Here is an 18,261-nt window from a genome sequence, read left to right as displayed (position 1 = left end):
GGATAAAATAAATGTCTTACGTTTAAGATGATTCCCATGCATTCCCTGAAGAGAAGGTTACAATTTTAATATCACAGATCCCTATGGATCACACAGGTTGTAATCCTTTGAAACATATGTAGGAATAAAGTATGCAATTATAACATGCGTTTTCTCCATTCCTTAAATTTATATATATATATATATATATATATATATATATATATACACATACATACATATATATAAACATAGAACACATTTACAGTTTATACTCATTGATACATTGCCTGAAAATACAATATAAGAATCAGCTTCCAGTTTATCTAATGAACATAGAAGACCTCAGTACGTAGTACATAATACATTCTAAATGCCAAATGTAACCATTCAGTATTCTGTGTGTGTGTGTGTGTGTTTGCGTGTGTGCACGTGTGTGTGTGTGTGTGCACGTGCATACATGTGTGTATGTGCGTGTAATGTTGGCTGACAATACCAATATGTGTGTGATTCTAGTTACTAGATCTTAAACGCAAACAGAAATTACAGGTTCTCTCAGATTCAGGTGTGGGCAGGTACATGTGAGTGGTTATTTTGTATTGTTTGTTTATTTTGTCTGTCATGTAGGTGGTGGTGGCGATGGTGGTGGTGGATCTACTCATGGCATTTTGTCAATGAATTTTCACAAATTAAATACTTTTATGAATGAATGAGTAAAAGATGTATCATTATAGCATTGTATCAGATTTCTAGTGTCGTGTTTTAGTTTTTAAAAGTGATTCATATTGTTAAAAGGTATTTTATTTTCTAAATAACAGTTTCAAATTTTGGCACAAGGCCAGCAAGTTCTGGTGGGGTGTGGGAAGTAAGTCGATTACATTGACCCCAATGCTCAACTGGTGCTCATTTTATCAACCCTGAAATGATGAAAGGAAAAGTCGACCTTGGTATAGGTATGGCTGTGTGGTTAAGAGGCTCACTTAGCAACCACGTGGTTTTAGGTTCATTCCCACTGCATGGCACCTTGAGAAAGTGTCTTCTATTCCAGGCTGAACAATGCTATGTGAGTGAATTTAATTGATGGAAACTGTGATATATGTGTGTGTGTGTGTGTGTGTTTGTATATATCTTTGTGTTTCTCCTCTGCTCCATCACTGCTTGACAACTGGCGTTGGTTTATTTACATCCCTGTAACTTAATGAGTCCAACAAAATAAGTACCAGACTTAAAAATAAAAGAAGTACTGGCACTGATTTGTTTGACTAAATTCTTCATAGCGGTGCCCCAGTGTGGCCACTTTTCAATGACTGAAACAAGTAAAAGATACAAGAAAACAATAAAATCTTGAAGATGAGTGGCTATGGTTAGTCCATATTAATATGTAAGGAACATAGAACTGGTTTCCTGGTTTCTCTGGTGTATATTTATCCCTCCCTAGGTGGGACACTGGTCTGTTGTAGGATTCTACGTTTTTACCAGCTGATTGGACTGGAGCAATGTGAAGCGAAGTGTTTTTTGTCAAGAACACAATGCATTGCTTAGTCCTGGAATCAAACCCACAATTTTTTTTATTATGAATCCAACATCCGAACTACTGAGCCATACATACTAGAGCTAAATATAAGAGACTGAATAATGGTGCTTATTTTCATATTGCAAACATTGGATATTGCATGTGATGGAAAACCATGGAGTACATGATTTTAGTGAACAAGGAACAGAAGAGTGTAGGTGTGTGTGAGGAGGGAGTATTAAAACACCCAGGTCTAGATGCAGTTGTTAAATGAATAAAAGACATTTGAAAGAGAGAGAGAGGGAGTGGGTATACTCCTAATGATATTACTGTAAAGTTTAATTAAAAGCACCGAGCTGGCAGAATTGTTAGCTTGCTATGCAAAATGCTTAGTGGCATTTCATCTCTCTTTACGTTCTGAGTTCAAGTTTCACCAAGGTGACTTTATCTTTCATCCTTTTAGGGTTGATAAAATAAGTACCAGTTGAGTACTGGGGGTCAATAAAATAAGTACCAGTTGAGTGCTGGGATCAATGTAACTGATTTAACCCTTCTCCTAAACTTACTGGCCTTATGCCAAAATTTGAAACTGATATTATTAAGTCTTCCACAAAGTGGAATATCTGAAATGCACTACAGAGAACTGAAGATGAATAACTATTTAAAGAATTTATTCAGAGGTGTGAAGAAGAGATAGGAACACTTATATGACTATTATTTCACTGCTGCAAGGCAGAGTGCTGGTAGAACTGTTTGCACATTAGACACCATGTCTAGTGGCATTTCTTCTGACTTAGTTCATTCTAAGTTCAAATTCCACCGTGGCTAACTTTGCCTTTTATCCTTTCAGAGTCAATAAAATAAGTACCCATTGAGCATTGAGGTTGATGTAATAGGCTTGCCCCTCCCCTCTAAATTGTTGGCCTTGTGCCAAAATTTGAAAGAATAATTATTCCACTGCTGCTGATCTTGGCGATGATGTAATGATAAGAATTTATGGGAGGGACAATGAGGATGAAACGGTTTTAGATTTTCTTAGTAATGCTTGACAAAAATATTATTGTAATATACATATGTTATAAGGTAGGGAGCTGGCAGAATCATTACTGTGCTAGGCAAAATGGTTAGCAGCATTTTACCTGCTTTTACATTCTGAGTTCAAATTCCACCAAGGTCGACTTTGCCTTTCATCCTTTCGGTGCCAATAAAATAAGTACCAGTTGAGCACTGGGGTTGATGTAATTGTCTTACCTGCTCCCCTGAATTTTGGCCTTGTGCCAAAATTTGAACCCAATATATGTATGTTATACATATGTATAATTTTCAACATTACATATGTGTTATACATAATATTCTATATTCTTTTATTCTACCTTTTTTTTACACATTCCTGTCATTTGACTGCGGCCATGCTGGAGCACTGCCTTAAAAGGTTTTAGTTGAACAAATCAACCCCAGGACTTATTCTATCAGTCTCTTTTGCCAAACCACTAAGTTATGGGGATATAAACACACCAACATCGATTGTCAAGTGATGGTGTGGTGGTAGGGGGAACAAGCAAAGATACATACACAAATATATATATATATATATATATATATATATATATATATATATATATATATATATATATATATATAGTTTTAGGGAAAATAACCAATTTTCAAGAACTCATCGATGAAAATCCACTATCTATAAAGGCTCAATTTAATTTTAATTTTTTATAAATTGATTTTAATTGAGTTTTTTACCTGTAATTTTGGATTTTGTCCACACACACACACACACACACACACACACACACACACACACACACATATGCATACAATAAGCTTCTTTCAGTTTCTGTCTACCAAATCCACTCACAACATTTTGGCTGACCTGAGGCTATAGTAGAAGACAATTGCCCACGGTGCCATGTAGTGGGACTGAATCTGGAATCATGTGGTTGGGAAGCAAGTTTCTTACCACACAGCCATGCCTGTGCCTATACATTTACATAACTTTCTATATTACATGTTATATTTGATATTAAATTTATTTTTTAAACCATCACATTATTTATGAGTTGGGATGATATATTTTTTTATGAACAAAAATGTACAACATGACAGTATTTTATATATCATTTGACATTGCCCTCAATAGCTAACAATCCGTGAAATACAGCCTTTTTGTCGTTTAACTTCCTACTCTATATAAAACACCTTAATCATTCTTTTGCCAGCCTATAATCAATATATAGATATATAATACCTGATGTCACAATTTCTGAGTGTTTGAGTGACAAACGACTTTAAATTATGGAACAAAATCATTGACATAACCAAAATTTTTAATATTGGTTTCAAATTTTGGCACAAGGCCAGAATTTCAGGTGAGTGGGTTAGTCGATTACATCAACCCCAGTGCTCAACTGATACATATTTTATCGACCCCAAGGGGATGAAAGGCAAAGTTGACCTTGGTGGAATCTGAACTCTGAATGTAAAGATGGATGAAATGCCACTAAGCATTTTTCCCAGAGTGTTAATGGTTCTACCAGCTTGCTGCCTTCAAGATTTTTAATATTAGGATACAAGTTTGTGTGTTATGCTTTCAACACCATTAAATATGTAAGCTTAGGCTCCTAAATGACTCTCTGTTCACTTTCAACAATTTTAACTATGGCGGTACTTCTAAGACATAAGTTTTAACATAAGGCAGCAGTGTTATGAAGATGTATAAAATTATGCATCAATAATAAGAAACTTTACCAAACATGGAATTTCTACTTGTCCTGTTAGCAATGATAATTTCTGAATACCATAACATACTGTAGGTTTGAATCCTTCCATTCTAACACAGTCAGACAGACACATGCATGCACACACACGAGTGTGTATGTGTATTGTAGTAAATATAAAGGGGGATATGTATAGTATATTTTGAAACTATTGAAGTATATGTATGTGTACATGTGTATGTACATTTGTGTGTGTATATGTGTGTGTACATTTGTGTATATTAATATATGGAATCTATATACACAAAGTGATATGCAGTAGAACCAAACACAGGAGGTATTTTTTTATTTTTTATAGTTTGGTGTTAATTTATTGAACACTATTGATTATTGATAAACAATTGATCGAAAATAGTTTAATGGAAAACTACAATAGATCAAAGTAATAGTTGTTCACATCAACATTAATTAAATTAATGAACATAGGTTAAAGGGAAAAGATACTGTCATATTTTAGTAAAATAAATCCTTTTATCAAAGTTTTCTACAATGTGCATATATGTGTGTGTATGTCTGCATGTATATGTCATGCTAATACCATGCCATGATGCATATGTGTATATGCATGTGTGTGTGTATATATCTATGTCTGTGTGTATGTCTGCATGTATATGTCATGCTGTGGGTTGAAGCATGTGGCTTAGCGATTAGGGTGTTGGATTTATGATTGCAAGGTTGTGGTTTCAATTCCTGGACCAGGTGACACGTTGTGTTCTTGGGCAAAACACTTTATTTCTCATTGCTCCAGTCCACTCAGCTAGCAAAAATAAGTAATCCTGTGATGGACTGGCATCCCATCCAGGTGGGGAATACATAAGCCAGGGAAACTGAGAAACCAGCCCTTATGAGTCTACAAGACTTGGTAAGGAACTTTACTTTTTTTTTATATGTCTGTGTGTGTATGTCATGTTTATACCATGATGTATGTGTGTATATGCATGTGCATATATGCACACGTATATATGTCATATATGCTAAGAGCAGCCCTTAACTCTTTGATGAAATCATAGGGGTGATGTTGTGACATACAGCATGTCTTGAGCACTGTTAGACCTGACAGAGCCCATTCCTCTTCAGGTTTGACCACAGCTGATTATCTCCAGAAGAGAAAGTGTGAGAAAAAAAGAAAAAATCGACCCCACTGATGTTTTATTTATTGACCCCTGAAAGGATAAAAGGCAAAAAAAAAATTACCTCAGTGTACAGAAAGCTGGAACAATTACATCTAAGCAATTTATCTAATGCTTTAACAATTCAGCCAACTGTTTGGTTTTCTTTCAGTCTGCCTCAATCTTCCAAATCCTTCCATCTTTTTATATCTGCCTCAACCATAACCCAGCAAGTCCTTCTGGCTTTCTATATGTCTGCCTTAATCCTAATTCTAACACTTTTGGATAGAGCTTATCTGGATTTGTGAGGCTGATCCTCCCAGCCTGAAGGAGACACCAGTCCATTGGAGTGGAGAAATGTGGAATAAAAATTTTTATTCCAGGATACAATGAGCCACCTGGTCCAAGAATAGAACCCAAAATATAATGATTGCAAGTCTGACATGCTAACCACAAGGCTACATACCTTCACACGTTATGTTTTTGTCGAGAGTCTAAAGAATGGTGTGGTTTCTGTTTAATGTCTCTTTACAGTCTTTATCAGTACTGCTTCATAATCTCATGGAATTTAATCAATTTGTAAATGGTGTTCATGCTTTTATTGTACAAAGAAATTAGCAGTTCAACAAGATGATATAAAAAAACCTCCCAATATTAGAAACAATCTCATGGGCAACTAAATATACATGTATATGTTCATACACACACACACACACTATTTACATGGTGCCAGCATGGATGCTTTTTATGTGATGCCAGCATTTTTATATTTGATATAATCTGACTGACGATTGATTCAATTTTGTTTTTGACCAACAGTTTTTAATAAATTGAATTTCTATCAACAGTCTACAGATCATTTTTTTTACCATATACCTGCATCTAATTTATTTTCAGCCTTCATAGAATCTTCTCCATTCACTGTATATGTTTTACTACTCTGCAAATATCACACTTCGAAAATATGCCTTTCACTTTGAGAGAAAATACCTTTATTGCAAGTAGAGGTAACAGTAACTCTCAAGTCTTTTCTAATGCTTTTTAAAATTTTGGTTTCTATAATTTCAGAATGCCCACTGTATATATTCCTGATTAGATCATCTAAGTAACAGAAGCTGCCAAATATCTCTAGGAGAGCCCTTGAGTATTTGAAAGAATTTATTTCACCAATGCTCTTACTGCTAACTACTTCTGTAGTTCTGCTACTTATGAAGTCCTTAGAGAGGATGTCTCTATCTGCTTGAAACTATATGGGACCCTAAAACAATTAATGAAAGCAAGGTACATGTTACAAAGCCTTACTTGCTCACAACTTATCACTGGCTGTTCTTTACACTCTTTGTGTATACAGATATGCTTATGTATATCTATTTATAATCAAGGATACTCATAATGGCTGGCATTGTAAAGACTTGTATTATTAGGAAAAAACAACAGAAATAGTACAGAGAAATTGCTATGGGAAGCTGGCTTTCTTTTTTCTTTTTCTCTCATTCTCATCTCTAACATAGGATATTCCACCCTTCACAGCAATTCCTATTTACTATTTCTGTCACTCTTTTCATATAAATATGCGTATGTGCACATAAATATACATGGATGTGTGTGTGTGAGCGCGTGCATGTGCGTGTGTATAAATAAATGCTTCTTTTTATGTTCAGTTATAATAAAAACAATTTTCCATTAACCTGATGGGTTACTCTTGAGTACAAATTTAATATTTTTAAACAAGAATATTATTCACAATAACTTCAAAGTCTCAGTCATTTAAGCCATTGTTGGACTGCAGTACACACACACACACACACACACACACACACACACACACACCACACACACACTGTAGTATATCTGTCTATCTGTGTATCTAACTAGCTATCTATATATTTATGTACATATCTGTATGTATGCATATATCTCAATCTCTCTCTCTCTAGACACACACACATACGTACATATATGCATGCATATTTCTAGTTTCTGGTTCTGGAGAAAGAGACAACGATCCTGCCTTTCCCCACCCCACCAGTAGACTAAAGAGATGGGTACTTCTTGAACTTTTGTCTGTCAACAACATGGGGAAGGAAAGACCTGAGCAGCAAATGAATTTCAGTAGGGTGATGTTCTGACAAGTAAAAACTGGGCATAATAATTAATGCACCAGTTGGTGGTGAGTGTGGAGACAGCACTGGTGATGAGAAGAGAAGATATAAGTAGCACAGAAATGCTTGAGTGGAGGCAGAATGAATTCAACTGATCTGAGGAGCACAGGCCATTATAGTTGGGACACAAAAGACAGAGAAAAGACACAGTGCATTCGTGAGGCAGAGGTGAAGGGGTGCATGTCAGTTGATGACTTTAAGACTGTCAGTCAGGTGTCTCTTTTCTGGATGCAGTTTAAGGCATCTGTGCATGCAACAACAGTGCTGTCCGAGGGTAAAGTAGTATTCCATTTAAATCTCACCTGAATTTTGTTGAATATCAATATATTTTGCAAAAAAGAGTGCTGAAGTACTTTCTGACTCTGAAGACAGAGCAAGTCATTGGGATGTAGACCTAAGTTTGTGAAAGATGTCTCTTCACCAAGAGAGACCCTCTGTGATAGCAAGACCCAAGAACTGGAGTGGTTGGAAAGGTTCTAGTTTGAATGCTGCATGCAACCATGTAAAACCTGTCTCTACATTAACAATGCTATTACCACAACCCATGTCACTATACACAAAACTTCAGCTGCTTATTTTCTAACTTCATATATTGCATCATCTGAAAACCTAGACTGAGGAAACTGGCTACCACCTTGCCAATCCCTTATGTGAACGTATTTAAAGCTCACTGCTGCATATGCCAACTCAACACTACTTCACTACAGTGAATCATTCCATAACTCCTTTATTTCTCTGTGGCATCTTTACACATCATGACACAAACAGAAGCAACATCATCATCATCATCATCATCATCATCATCATCGTTTAACGTCCGCTTTCCATGCTAGCATGGGTTGGACGATTTGACTGAGGACTGGTGCAACCGGATGGCTACACCAGGCTCCAATCTAATTTGGCAGAGTTTCTACAGCTGTATGCCCTTCCTAACGCCAACCACTCAGAGAGTTTAGTGGGTGCTTTTACGTGTCACCCGCACGAAAATGGCCACGCTTGAAATGGTGTCTTTTATGTGCCACTCGCACAAGAGCCAGTCCAGGGGCACTGGCAACGATCTCACTCAAAAACCCTACAAGGCCAGTCAGGCGGTACTGGCAACGGTCACGCTCAGGATGGTACATCTTATGTGCCACCCGCACAAGAGCCAGTCCAGGGGCACTGGCAACGATCTCACTTGGCTTGCCGGGTCTTCTCACGCACAGCACATTTCCAAAGGTCCAACGTCTTTTAATATTCAAACACAGAATTAAAATATTGATGGCTTTAAATGAATGTTTTTCTTTTATTTCTTCGCCCATTCTTAGTTTGATAATCCCATTCTTACCCTCAAATCACCTCACACCCCAGTTTTTCCCTCCACTTCATCCATGCCTACTTCACTTCTTCTCATTTCTTTCTTTTTCTCCCTCTCTCATATTACCATATCCCAACGTCATCATATATAAGTTGAAAGGAAATTTACTCTTGAGTTGGAGACAACATCCACTAGTGATGTGGCATAGACTAAGAGAGAAGAGTTGTGAGCACATTTAAATTATGTCAGTCTTCCAAACACCACAGTGACTACTTGAATCATAAAATTAATGAAACTCACATACATACATACATACGTGAATAAGCAAAATATACTCTGTTGTATGAGAAAAAGAGAACCCAGTACATTTTTAGAGGAAACATTTACTGTGGAAACAGAAGTTTCAATGCCTCAAAGTGGCCAGGGTTTTCATCTTGGGTGAGAATCTTGGGTGGACTAGTGAAGACTTGAAAAATAGACAGCGCACTAAAAATGCATGGCTGTGAGGTTAAGAAGCTTGCTTTGTAACCCTCTGGTTTCAGACATCTAGTTAATCAGGTTGTGCAGAAAGGTATCTTACCTAGTGCATAATAGTCAACTGTTACAAGGACAAAAGAGATGCCTTAGGTAGAAATAATTACAGAGGCATCAAACTACTGAACCAGGTTATGAAAGTATGGTAAGAGACATTGCCTACTTAATTAGAAAGAAAATTTGTCTAGATAAGTAGTTTTTTTTTTGTTTTTTGTCTGGGAGAAGCACTACTGATGCTATCTTCCTAATAAGGCAACTGTAGAAGCATTTAGTTAAAAATAAATTGCTGTACTTGGTATTTGTTGACATGGAGAAAGCCTTTGACAGGATCCCCCACGTCTTCATCTGGTGGTCACCTCAGGAGCTAGGGGTGGACAAATGACTGGCGAGAGTCATTCAGGCCATGTACAAGTGTGTTGTCAGTAAGATGAAAATAAAAATGAATATGACAACAAATTTAGTGTAGAGGTAGGAATTCACCAGGGCCCAGTTTTCATCTTCCTCTTATTTATCACAGTCCTCCAGGCCATAACAAAGGACTTTAAGACTGGTTATCCAAGGGAGCTTCTCTATCCTGATGGTCTTGTTCTTATAACAGAAACTGTAGTAGAATTAGAAAAGAAATTCCAGGTGGGAAAGGAAAACTTGGAATTAAAGGTCTTCAGTGTTAACTCAAAACCCCCCAAAGTTCTGGTAAGCATAAAAACAAACAATATGCTAATCCTTTCAGGAAAATGGTTATATTCAATATGTTCAAACTGAGATCATTGGCAATTTGCTTTACTTGAGAAGAACCATCCATCTAAGCAAAAATGAGGCCCTAAAACATAATGTTTATGTCTATTCACCTGCACACAATCTATCCTTGACAAATGTCTCCCTCACAATGCATCTTCCTAACACCCACCCCTCCCACAACTCCTCTTCCTGATACTCCTCTTCACTCTCATTCACCACTCACTGGATTGTGGAGGCATGTGACTTAGTGGTTAGAGGGTGTTGGACTCATGATAGTAAGATTGTGGTTTTGATTCCTGGACCAGGCAATGCGTTGTGTTCTTGAGCAAAACATTTCATTTCACATTGCTTCAGTCCACTCAGCTGGCAAAAGTGAGTAATCCTGTGATGGACTGCTGTCCCATCCAGGTGGGAAATTTATTCACCATGGAAATTGGGAAACCAGCCCATATGAGTCGGTATGACTTGAGAAAGTAACCTTACCTTTTACTTTTCACTCACTGGATTCACCTCTATCTCTATCTCTGTCCGTCTGCCACTCTCCTTTCACACTCTTGTGAACTTACTCCCCTACACACTCACCCTGCCCAATCCTTTGTACCTCTTCTCTTACATTCATCTTCATGTAACTTTTGTGTGCAGGCCTTGACATATCCCTCTTTTCCAACTGAAGTAACCATGTATCTCCCCGACAACAAAACACCTGTTCCTGTCCCTCTCAACACTTGGCATAAAACCACCTCCCCCAATATCACTACTCACTTAATTGAAGTTTTCTTGTCTTGCAAGTTACTTGGTGATCTTACTGGTGCCAATGCCATGTAAAAAAAACCCAGTACACTTCGTAATGTGATTGGTATTCAGAAGGGCATTTGGTCATAGAAACTATGTCAAAGCAAACATTGGAACTTAGTGCTGTCTTCTGGCAACAATTGTCAAAACGCCCAACCAATGCCAGCATAGAAAACAGGCATTAAATGGTGAGCAATGTGAAAAGAAATGTTCTGCTCCTGGTCCAGGAATCGAAATCACAATCTTACAATCATGAGTCCAACACCCTAACCACTAAGTCACGTGCCTCCACTATATATATATATTATGGGTAAGAAGATATCAAATGATATAAAATAATAGGTAGGTGTATACAATTAGTGTTCAGGCTGAATCTGTGCTTAAACTCCAACATTAAATGCTGGGATGTGGTGGTTGCCTAAATGAAGATTGGCTATAGGCAATGTATCAATCAAGCTGGTACATGTTAAATCAAACAGAGGGATAGACAGGCAAATAACATGTGTCAGGTCAGATTATAATGAGTGACATGATTGAATTAATGTAAATATGAGTGCAAGCTTAACCAGGTGAGTATTAAATTAAATACTAAATTTTTTCCCCAGGCATAAAGATTTTTCTGAAATCTATCTTCATCAGATGTATTTAAAGATATACACAGAAATATCAGTGTGGATCATTTCCGTTGCTACCACAGTTTTTTTAATTTTAAAATTAAGTGAAAATTTTTTAATTTGATATATTGATGAAATTTTTTGTGTTCATTGGATTTTATTATTCACTTGTTCCAGAAAAATTTTAGAAAAATGTTACAGTGGATTAAAGTGTGATCATTTTTACCCAGTTGGAAAACAGGATTTGGAAGCTGGTACTTTCTGCATGATAGCTGTCTATCATAACATTATGAATACAAATTTGTGTTAAACAAACTGGACGTTACACTACTGTAATAATAATTCTGCTCATGTAAACAATTAATACATGTTTTGTGGTAAAAATTCCAAAATGAAAGTCTGAGATATGTTTCAGGAGACTTTTCTGAAACAAATTTCAATTTTCATATCTCCTGTGCTATATAAACTTGCAGAAATATGAGTCAGCCATAGAATGATGGGTCCCACAGCATCATTTATTCCTTCAATTTACACAGGCCCATGTTCTTTTTTCTACTTGTTGCATGTGGGTACTATCTTTCAAGTTAATAAATTCAATGCTGTGGCTCACCATTCTATTTCAAAAATTATAACCATCAATTTCAGGAATGTGACAGTAGGTCCTCCACAAGTCACTGAAATTTGTGGTTCCTGGAAGAAGCGACTAATGTATATATTCCTCTAGTGTGTCATGATTCTGATATAGTACTATATAAAGAAAAAAATGTCTGGTCTTGTGACACACTCCCTTAAAATCCCTCTGTTCAGGCAGCTCCTTTTCCATTTTCTGTTTCCATCATCAATTATAAACCAAACAAACACTTCAGAATTCCTGATGTGGATTCAGTGAAAATTATACCATAACTGTGGATGACATCAGATAGCCCAAGCAGTGAAAGTGCTTTAATTAACATATTAATAGACATATACCCAAAGTCCAAATAATTACACACACACACACACACACACACACACACACACACACGCGCGCGCGCATATAATTTGGTTATCCTACCAGTTGTACTTTCTGAATAAAATTTTCACTCAAGTCTTAAGAATTTTAATACTAAAAATACAAATTGCGTAAAACATTTACCCTTGAATCATGGGAAGCTGATGTGACCATCTCTTGTAAAGCTCTGACTGAGAGAGCTTGTTCCAGAACAAAGGCACATACTGACATATCAGGTGGTACATCCTGCAATAAAAAGAAAAGAAAGAAATAAGAAACTTAATGACTGATATCATACATTGTTTTACATGTCAATAAAGTATGAAAATTATGAGAGAAAAAAAACTATTTCATTATCCAGAATGAGGTGATTCGGCACAGCTGTTTAGATGGTAATCATATGTTATTGTTGAACTTTGATGATAAAACTGGTAACAACTAATATCGTTTACTAAGGATATTCCTTAATTTTTCGACGATGGAAATGGTAACTACTAATATCCTTTATTAAGGATATTCCTTAATATTAAAGAATATCCTTTATTAAGGATATTCCTCTCTGAAGATGGAATAATTGGCCTTTATGTAGAAATCTTTGCTCACTGTGATAAGCCCCTACCATATGCACAACTATTCTAGAAACAGTTGTAAAACACTTTATGCATGACTTCTTAATCTCCTATTTACTCTGTAAATACTCTGTAATTATGTTTGAATTATAAATTATGAGCTTTAAAGTGATAACGCCTGTTATGCTTGTTCATTCTTTCTTTCTTATAATATATCTACCTACTGAGTGAGGAACCTCTTATAGTCATTCATCGCTAGGCAGCTACAACACCAGTTTTGTCATGTTTTAGTTGCAGTTCAATTAAACCAACCTAAGCACTTATTGTACATACCTATTACATTATGTCATCAGATGCAATCTCATATATATATATATATATATATATATATATATATATATATATATTCTTTTATTTTTTTTCTTGTTTCAGTCATTTGACTGTGGCCATGCTGGAGTACCACCTTTAGTTGAACAAATTGACTCCAAACTTATTCTTTGTAAGCTGAGTACTTATTCTATCGGTCTCTTTTGTCAAACCGCTAAGTTATGGAGACGTAAACACACAAACACCGCTTGTCAAACGATAGTGAGGGGGTAAACACAGGCACACAAATACATGCACACACACACATACACAGTTTGTAGCATATCATATCATGATCCACTTTGTCAAAAGCTTTTGCTTGCAAAATAAAGGTATATTACGTCCACATTTGAGTAACTGCTTCAACACCCAGTTATAATGTTGTAAGAGCTGGGTCAGGCAGCTCCTACCTGGTCGAAAGCCATGCTGGGTATCACTCAGCAAGTTATTTTCTTCAAGGAATGCGATTAGTTTTCCTCTGACTATCCTTTCCATGACTTTGCTGATGTGTGAAGTCAGAGAGATAGGCCTATAGTTTTTGGCATCTGCTCTGCTTCCCCCTTTATGGATTAGGCATATTATTCCCTCCTTCAGCTTGCTTGGCAGTCTGCCATTTGCAAGAAAGCTCTGGAAGAGAATCTGGAGGGGTTTTGCCAGGGCATGCTTATACAATTTGAGGAGGATTGCTGGGAAACCATCAGAACCAGCAGTTGAGTTTGTGTCCACTTCATCTGTGGCTAGTAGTATATCTTCTTCACTAATGTCAATGTATTCCATCGTAACTGCCTTGCTGGTTATAGGTGAGGTGGCAAAGAAATCCACTGGTTCGTTCACTTGTCTGTGTTCCAATGGGGTGGTAAAACACTTCTGAACTGGTCATTCAGTATTTCACTGATCCTAGTTGGACTGTCTGTTAGAGAGCCATCCTTTTGGAAGAGGGGTCCTATCTTACAGCATACTGAGGCTGTTTCTTTTGCATAATGAAAGAAGGCCTTTGGGTTTGACTTAATGTTTTTTATAACCCAAGCTTCTTTGCCTGCTTTCTCCCTCACATAGGATTGTTGCAACCTTTTTTCAATCTCCATCAATGTTGTTTTAACAACACTGATGGGACCTTTTGCTACTTTTGGGATGTTGGTTAAGTCGATTTGCAACCTTCATCCGTCGTCTCATGAGGATCTTCCTCTCCCTTGGAATTTTGTTCGTATTTCTTTTGGCCATGTGCTCTGGGACATGTTTCTGGCATATGGCTTGTACAACAGATATGAAACATTCTAGTTTCATGTCAATGTCTGGTGTGGAGAGATATTGTGGCCAGTCCTTTCTGAGGATCTCTTTTTGGATTGATTTCCAGTCTGCTTTGTGGAAGTTCAGATTGGAGAGATTTCAGGTGCTTCCTTTAGGCTGTATGTCTCTGGTTACTTTCGGCCCAAACATAGAAAGCTCTATTATGTTGTGATCTGAGACTAATGTTGGCGTCACTTTCACATCATGAATGATGTCCATATTGTTCATGAAGCAGAGATCCAGAATGTTATTTGTCCTAGTTGGTCTGAGTACAGCTTGCTCCATGAATAGAGCATTGGTGAGGTTGAGCAGGAATTTTCACAGGAATTTTCAATTTGCTGGATAACTGAAGAGATGTTGGCATGGGCTCCCACCCTGGCATCTGAAACTCAGAGTTTTATCATGGCTACTGAATAAGTGTCACATATTTTTACAGATAAAATCCTCTATATGCATAATATCGAGGTTTCTTTCTTTCTTTTGTTGTCCTTCTTATCAATATATATATATATATATATATATATATATATATATATATATATATATATATATATATATATATATATATATATATGCATGAGATATGCATTGTTGAAGTTTTGTAGTACACTTATTCAAGAGTACATACTTAAACTTTGTGTATCTTCGATGAAAAGTGAATGTATTTGCTCTTTCATAGGGGCTCAGTGCTGTGCTATAAACTCCATTGGGTGTGGGGGTTAAATATTATTGTAAGATGATGAAATTTTCAAAACCAATTTTATTTAGTACCTAATAATGTTGTCATTTTCATTGAAATCAGAAATTTCACTTGGAGTGTTTTCCCCCACTTTAAGCCCCCTAATCACACTGGAAAGTAAATTTTATGTACCTCATCGTCTTTCTTGTAAAATTTTACATGAGAACACATACTTTGCTTTTATGTATCTTCTATTCCCTTTCGCCCTATAGATTTACAGACACACAGACACACAGATGTTGAGCTTTATTCTATAGATTATTATATGAGCTTTATTATATATAAATACATACATACATACACACAACAGGCTTCTTTCAGTTTCTGTCTACCAAATCCATTCAGAAGGCTCTGGTCAGCCCAAAGTTATAGTGAAAAACGCTTGTCCTAGGTGCCACACAGTGGGACTGAACCCAGAGCCATGTAATTGGGAAGCAAGCTCCTTACCACACAGCCATGACTGGTAAGTAATTTGATACGAGAGTGTGTTCTGGGACTAAAATGATTTGGGTAAAGGTTAGAATCATTCAGGCCATTCTTGAATACACATTCCATGATATTTTTACATTAAAGACACTACACACTATGTTACACGTATAAATATTTACTATAAAAATGAAATAACATAAAATAGCTTTTGTTTTTTTTATTTTCTTTTAAACAGTTTTAGTTTTGTTAGCTGTTATTGTGAATAAATACAATATTGTTGCTAGGATTACTGTCGTTTAAAGAAAAGTAATACTCCAGCTGGTAACAGTGAGACATAATTTATAATTTATATATTGATATTGTTGGTAGTGATGATAATATACAACTCATAAGGCTGCTGGGAGCAGAAGTAGTACCATTGCTGCTGCTGCTCCAGTTGCTTGTGCTGCTGCTGCTGATTATCATGTATAACCCTTCCCTTTGTTGTTTCTGGAAAGTTTCCAGTATATCAGCTTGATGTTGCTATTCCTAATTTGGCCAAGCATCTGTGATGAGTATCTGGTTAGGCTTGTATCTAATATCAGATGTTAAAAATAGCACCATGACTAGCTACATAAAAATACCTCAGCAAGATTAGTGAGAGAGAGAGAGAGAGAGAGAGAGAGAGAGAGAGAGAGAGAGAGAGAGAGAGAGAGAGAGAGAGAGAGAAAGAAATGAAGACGTGTAGGACTCTTCAAAGAAACAGCACCTGTGTTTTGTAAATAAAATATAACGACAACCAATTACTAGAAAAATGTTAACAATGATTTATTAAACCTTTATATATATATATATATATATATATATATATATATATATATATATATATATATATATCTATATATCTATACATACATGTGTATGTATGTATGTAGTATGCATGTATGTATGTGTACATACACACATACACACACACACACACACACACACACACACACATATATATATATATATATATATATATATATATATATATATATATTAGAATTGCATCATTTAACTATTCTCTTTTAAAAATAGAAGTTTGTAATTAAAAGTTATTCGTTAAGAGGTAACAATAACTTCTTGTGTTTGTTTGTTATTTTAAAAGATTGGTAATAACTTGGTTTAATAAAAGAGAGTAAGGCAAGGAATAAGACAACAACCTTATAATGTAGTTGGTGTGAAGGAGAATAAGACTACAATAAAATCAAAGCTAGGTAAGATGTTAAGAGGTGGGGGAAAATGGTTCTTTGAGAGTAAAGCAAATAATAATATAGCAAGTGAAGTATAGAGTTACAGCTATATTGGATAAATTTGTGTGTGAAGTGAGTGAGCTGCTGAATACCGGACTGTTGAATAGCTGCAAACAAATACATAGGTGATCAGGCAACATTCAACTTCCTGCAGGAATCATAACATTTATCAAAGATTGTTACCATTTGGGAATGTCAGTTATCTTAAAGTAACAGTTTTCTGATTATCGCATAACTTTCAGTTCAGTGAAAATACTATTGATGTAGTTTTGCTATTGCTGTTAGCAACTTGTACTTACAACTTTACATATAATATTTAGAAAGAAAGAATAAAAATAATTAATAAATAAACAGCAAAAATGAAAGTAAGGAAGCCTTTGCATGGGTAACTTGCCCAACTAGAAATAGCAGCCAAATCTTTTTCCATTCACATGCTAACAACTTACAAAAAAGGTGAGGAGCATTAAATAATCCTTTCAACTAAAAGGCACATCATCATCATCATCATTTAACGTCCGCTTTCCATGCTAGCATGGGTTGGACGAATTGACTGAGGACTGACAAGCCAGAAGGCTGCACCAAGCTGCAATCTGATCTGGCAGAGTTTCTACAGCTGGATGCCCTTCCTAATGCCAACCACTCCGAGAGTGTAGTGGGTGCTTTTTACGTGCCACTGGCACGAGGGCCAGTCACATGGTACTGGCAACGGCCACACTCAAAATGGTGTATTTTACATGCCACCTGCACAGGAGCCAGTCCAGCGGTACTGGCAACGGCCTCGCTCGAAGCCTGAAATTTTAGTGGGAGGGGACTAGTCAATTACACCGACTCCGAAAGGATTTAAAGACAAAGTTGACCTCAGCAAAGCATTAAATAAGGTAAATCCTAAATATACTAAATAAAAAAATAAAAGGAAAACATAAGATTCTCAAAAGCCTATATGAAAGGTCCTCTCATGGTAAGTGTCACAACATTCTGTGTTCTAAAACAGTATCCACTGTTAAGTGGGGATAGTTATTACCTTTAGGTGTTAATACTCCTTCTGTCACTGATAATTATATATTTTATAAGATTAGACGGTG

At 36.3% G+C, this 18,261-nt stretch overlaps 1 protein-coding gene across 50 annotated transcripts in view; it reads right to left on the bottom strand.

Moving 5' to 3' along the window:
• LOC106881762 (ryanodine receptor) overlaps positions 1-18,261 on the bottom strand; it is a 385,182-nt gene that overhangs the window by 308,727 nt on the left and 58,194 nt on the right. For all 50 annotated transcript variants that reach the window (XM_089360088.1, XM_014932251.3, XM_014932252.3 and 47 more), the window contains exon 3: positions 12,660-12,761. In XM_089360088.1, coding sequence (XP_089216214.1) covers positions 12,660-12,761 — 102 coding nt within the window. The remainder of the gene's footprint in view (positions 1-12,659; positions 12,762-18,261) is intronic.

This window comes from Octopus bimaculoides, chromosome 11 (assembly GCF_046866305.1).
Source record: "Octopus bimaculoides isolate indiv1 chromosome 11, ASM4686630v1, whole genome shotgun sequence".
Lineage (NCBI taxonomy): Eukaryota > Metazoa > Mollusca > Cephalopoda > Octopoda > Octopodidae > Octopus > Octopus bimaculoides.
Note: the sequence above shows the minus strand (reverse complement) of the source record. Positions and strands in the feature narration are given on the sequence as shown.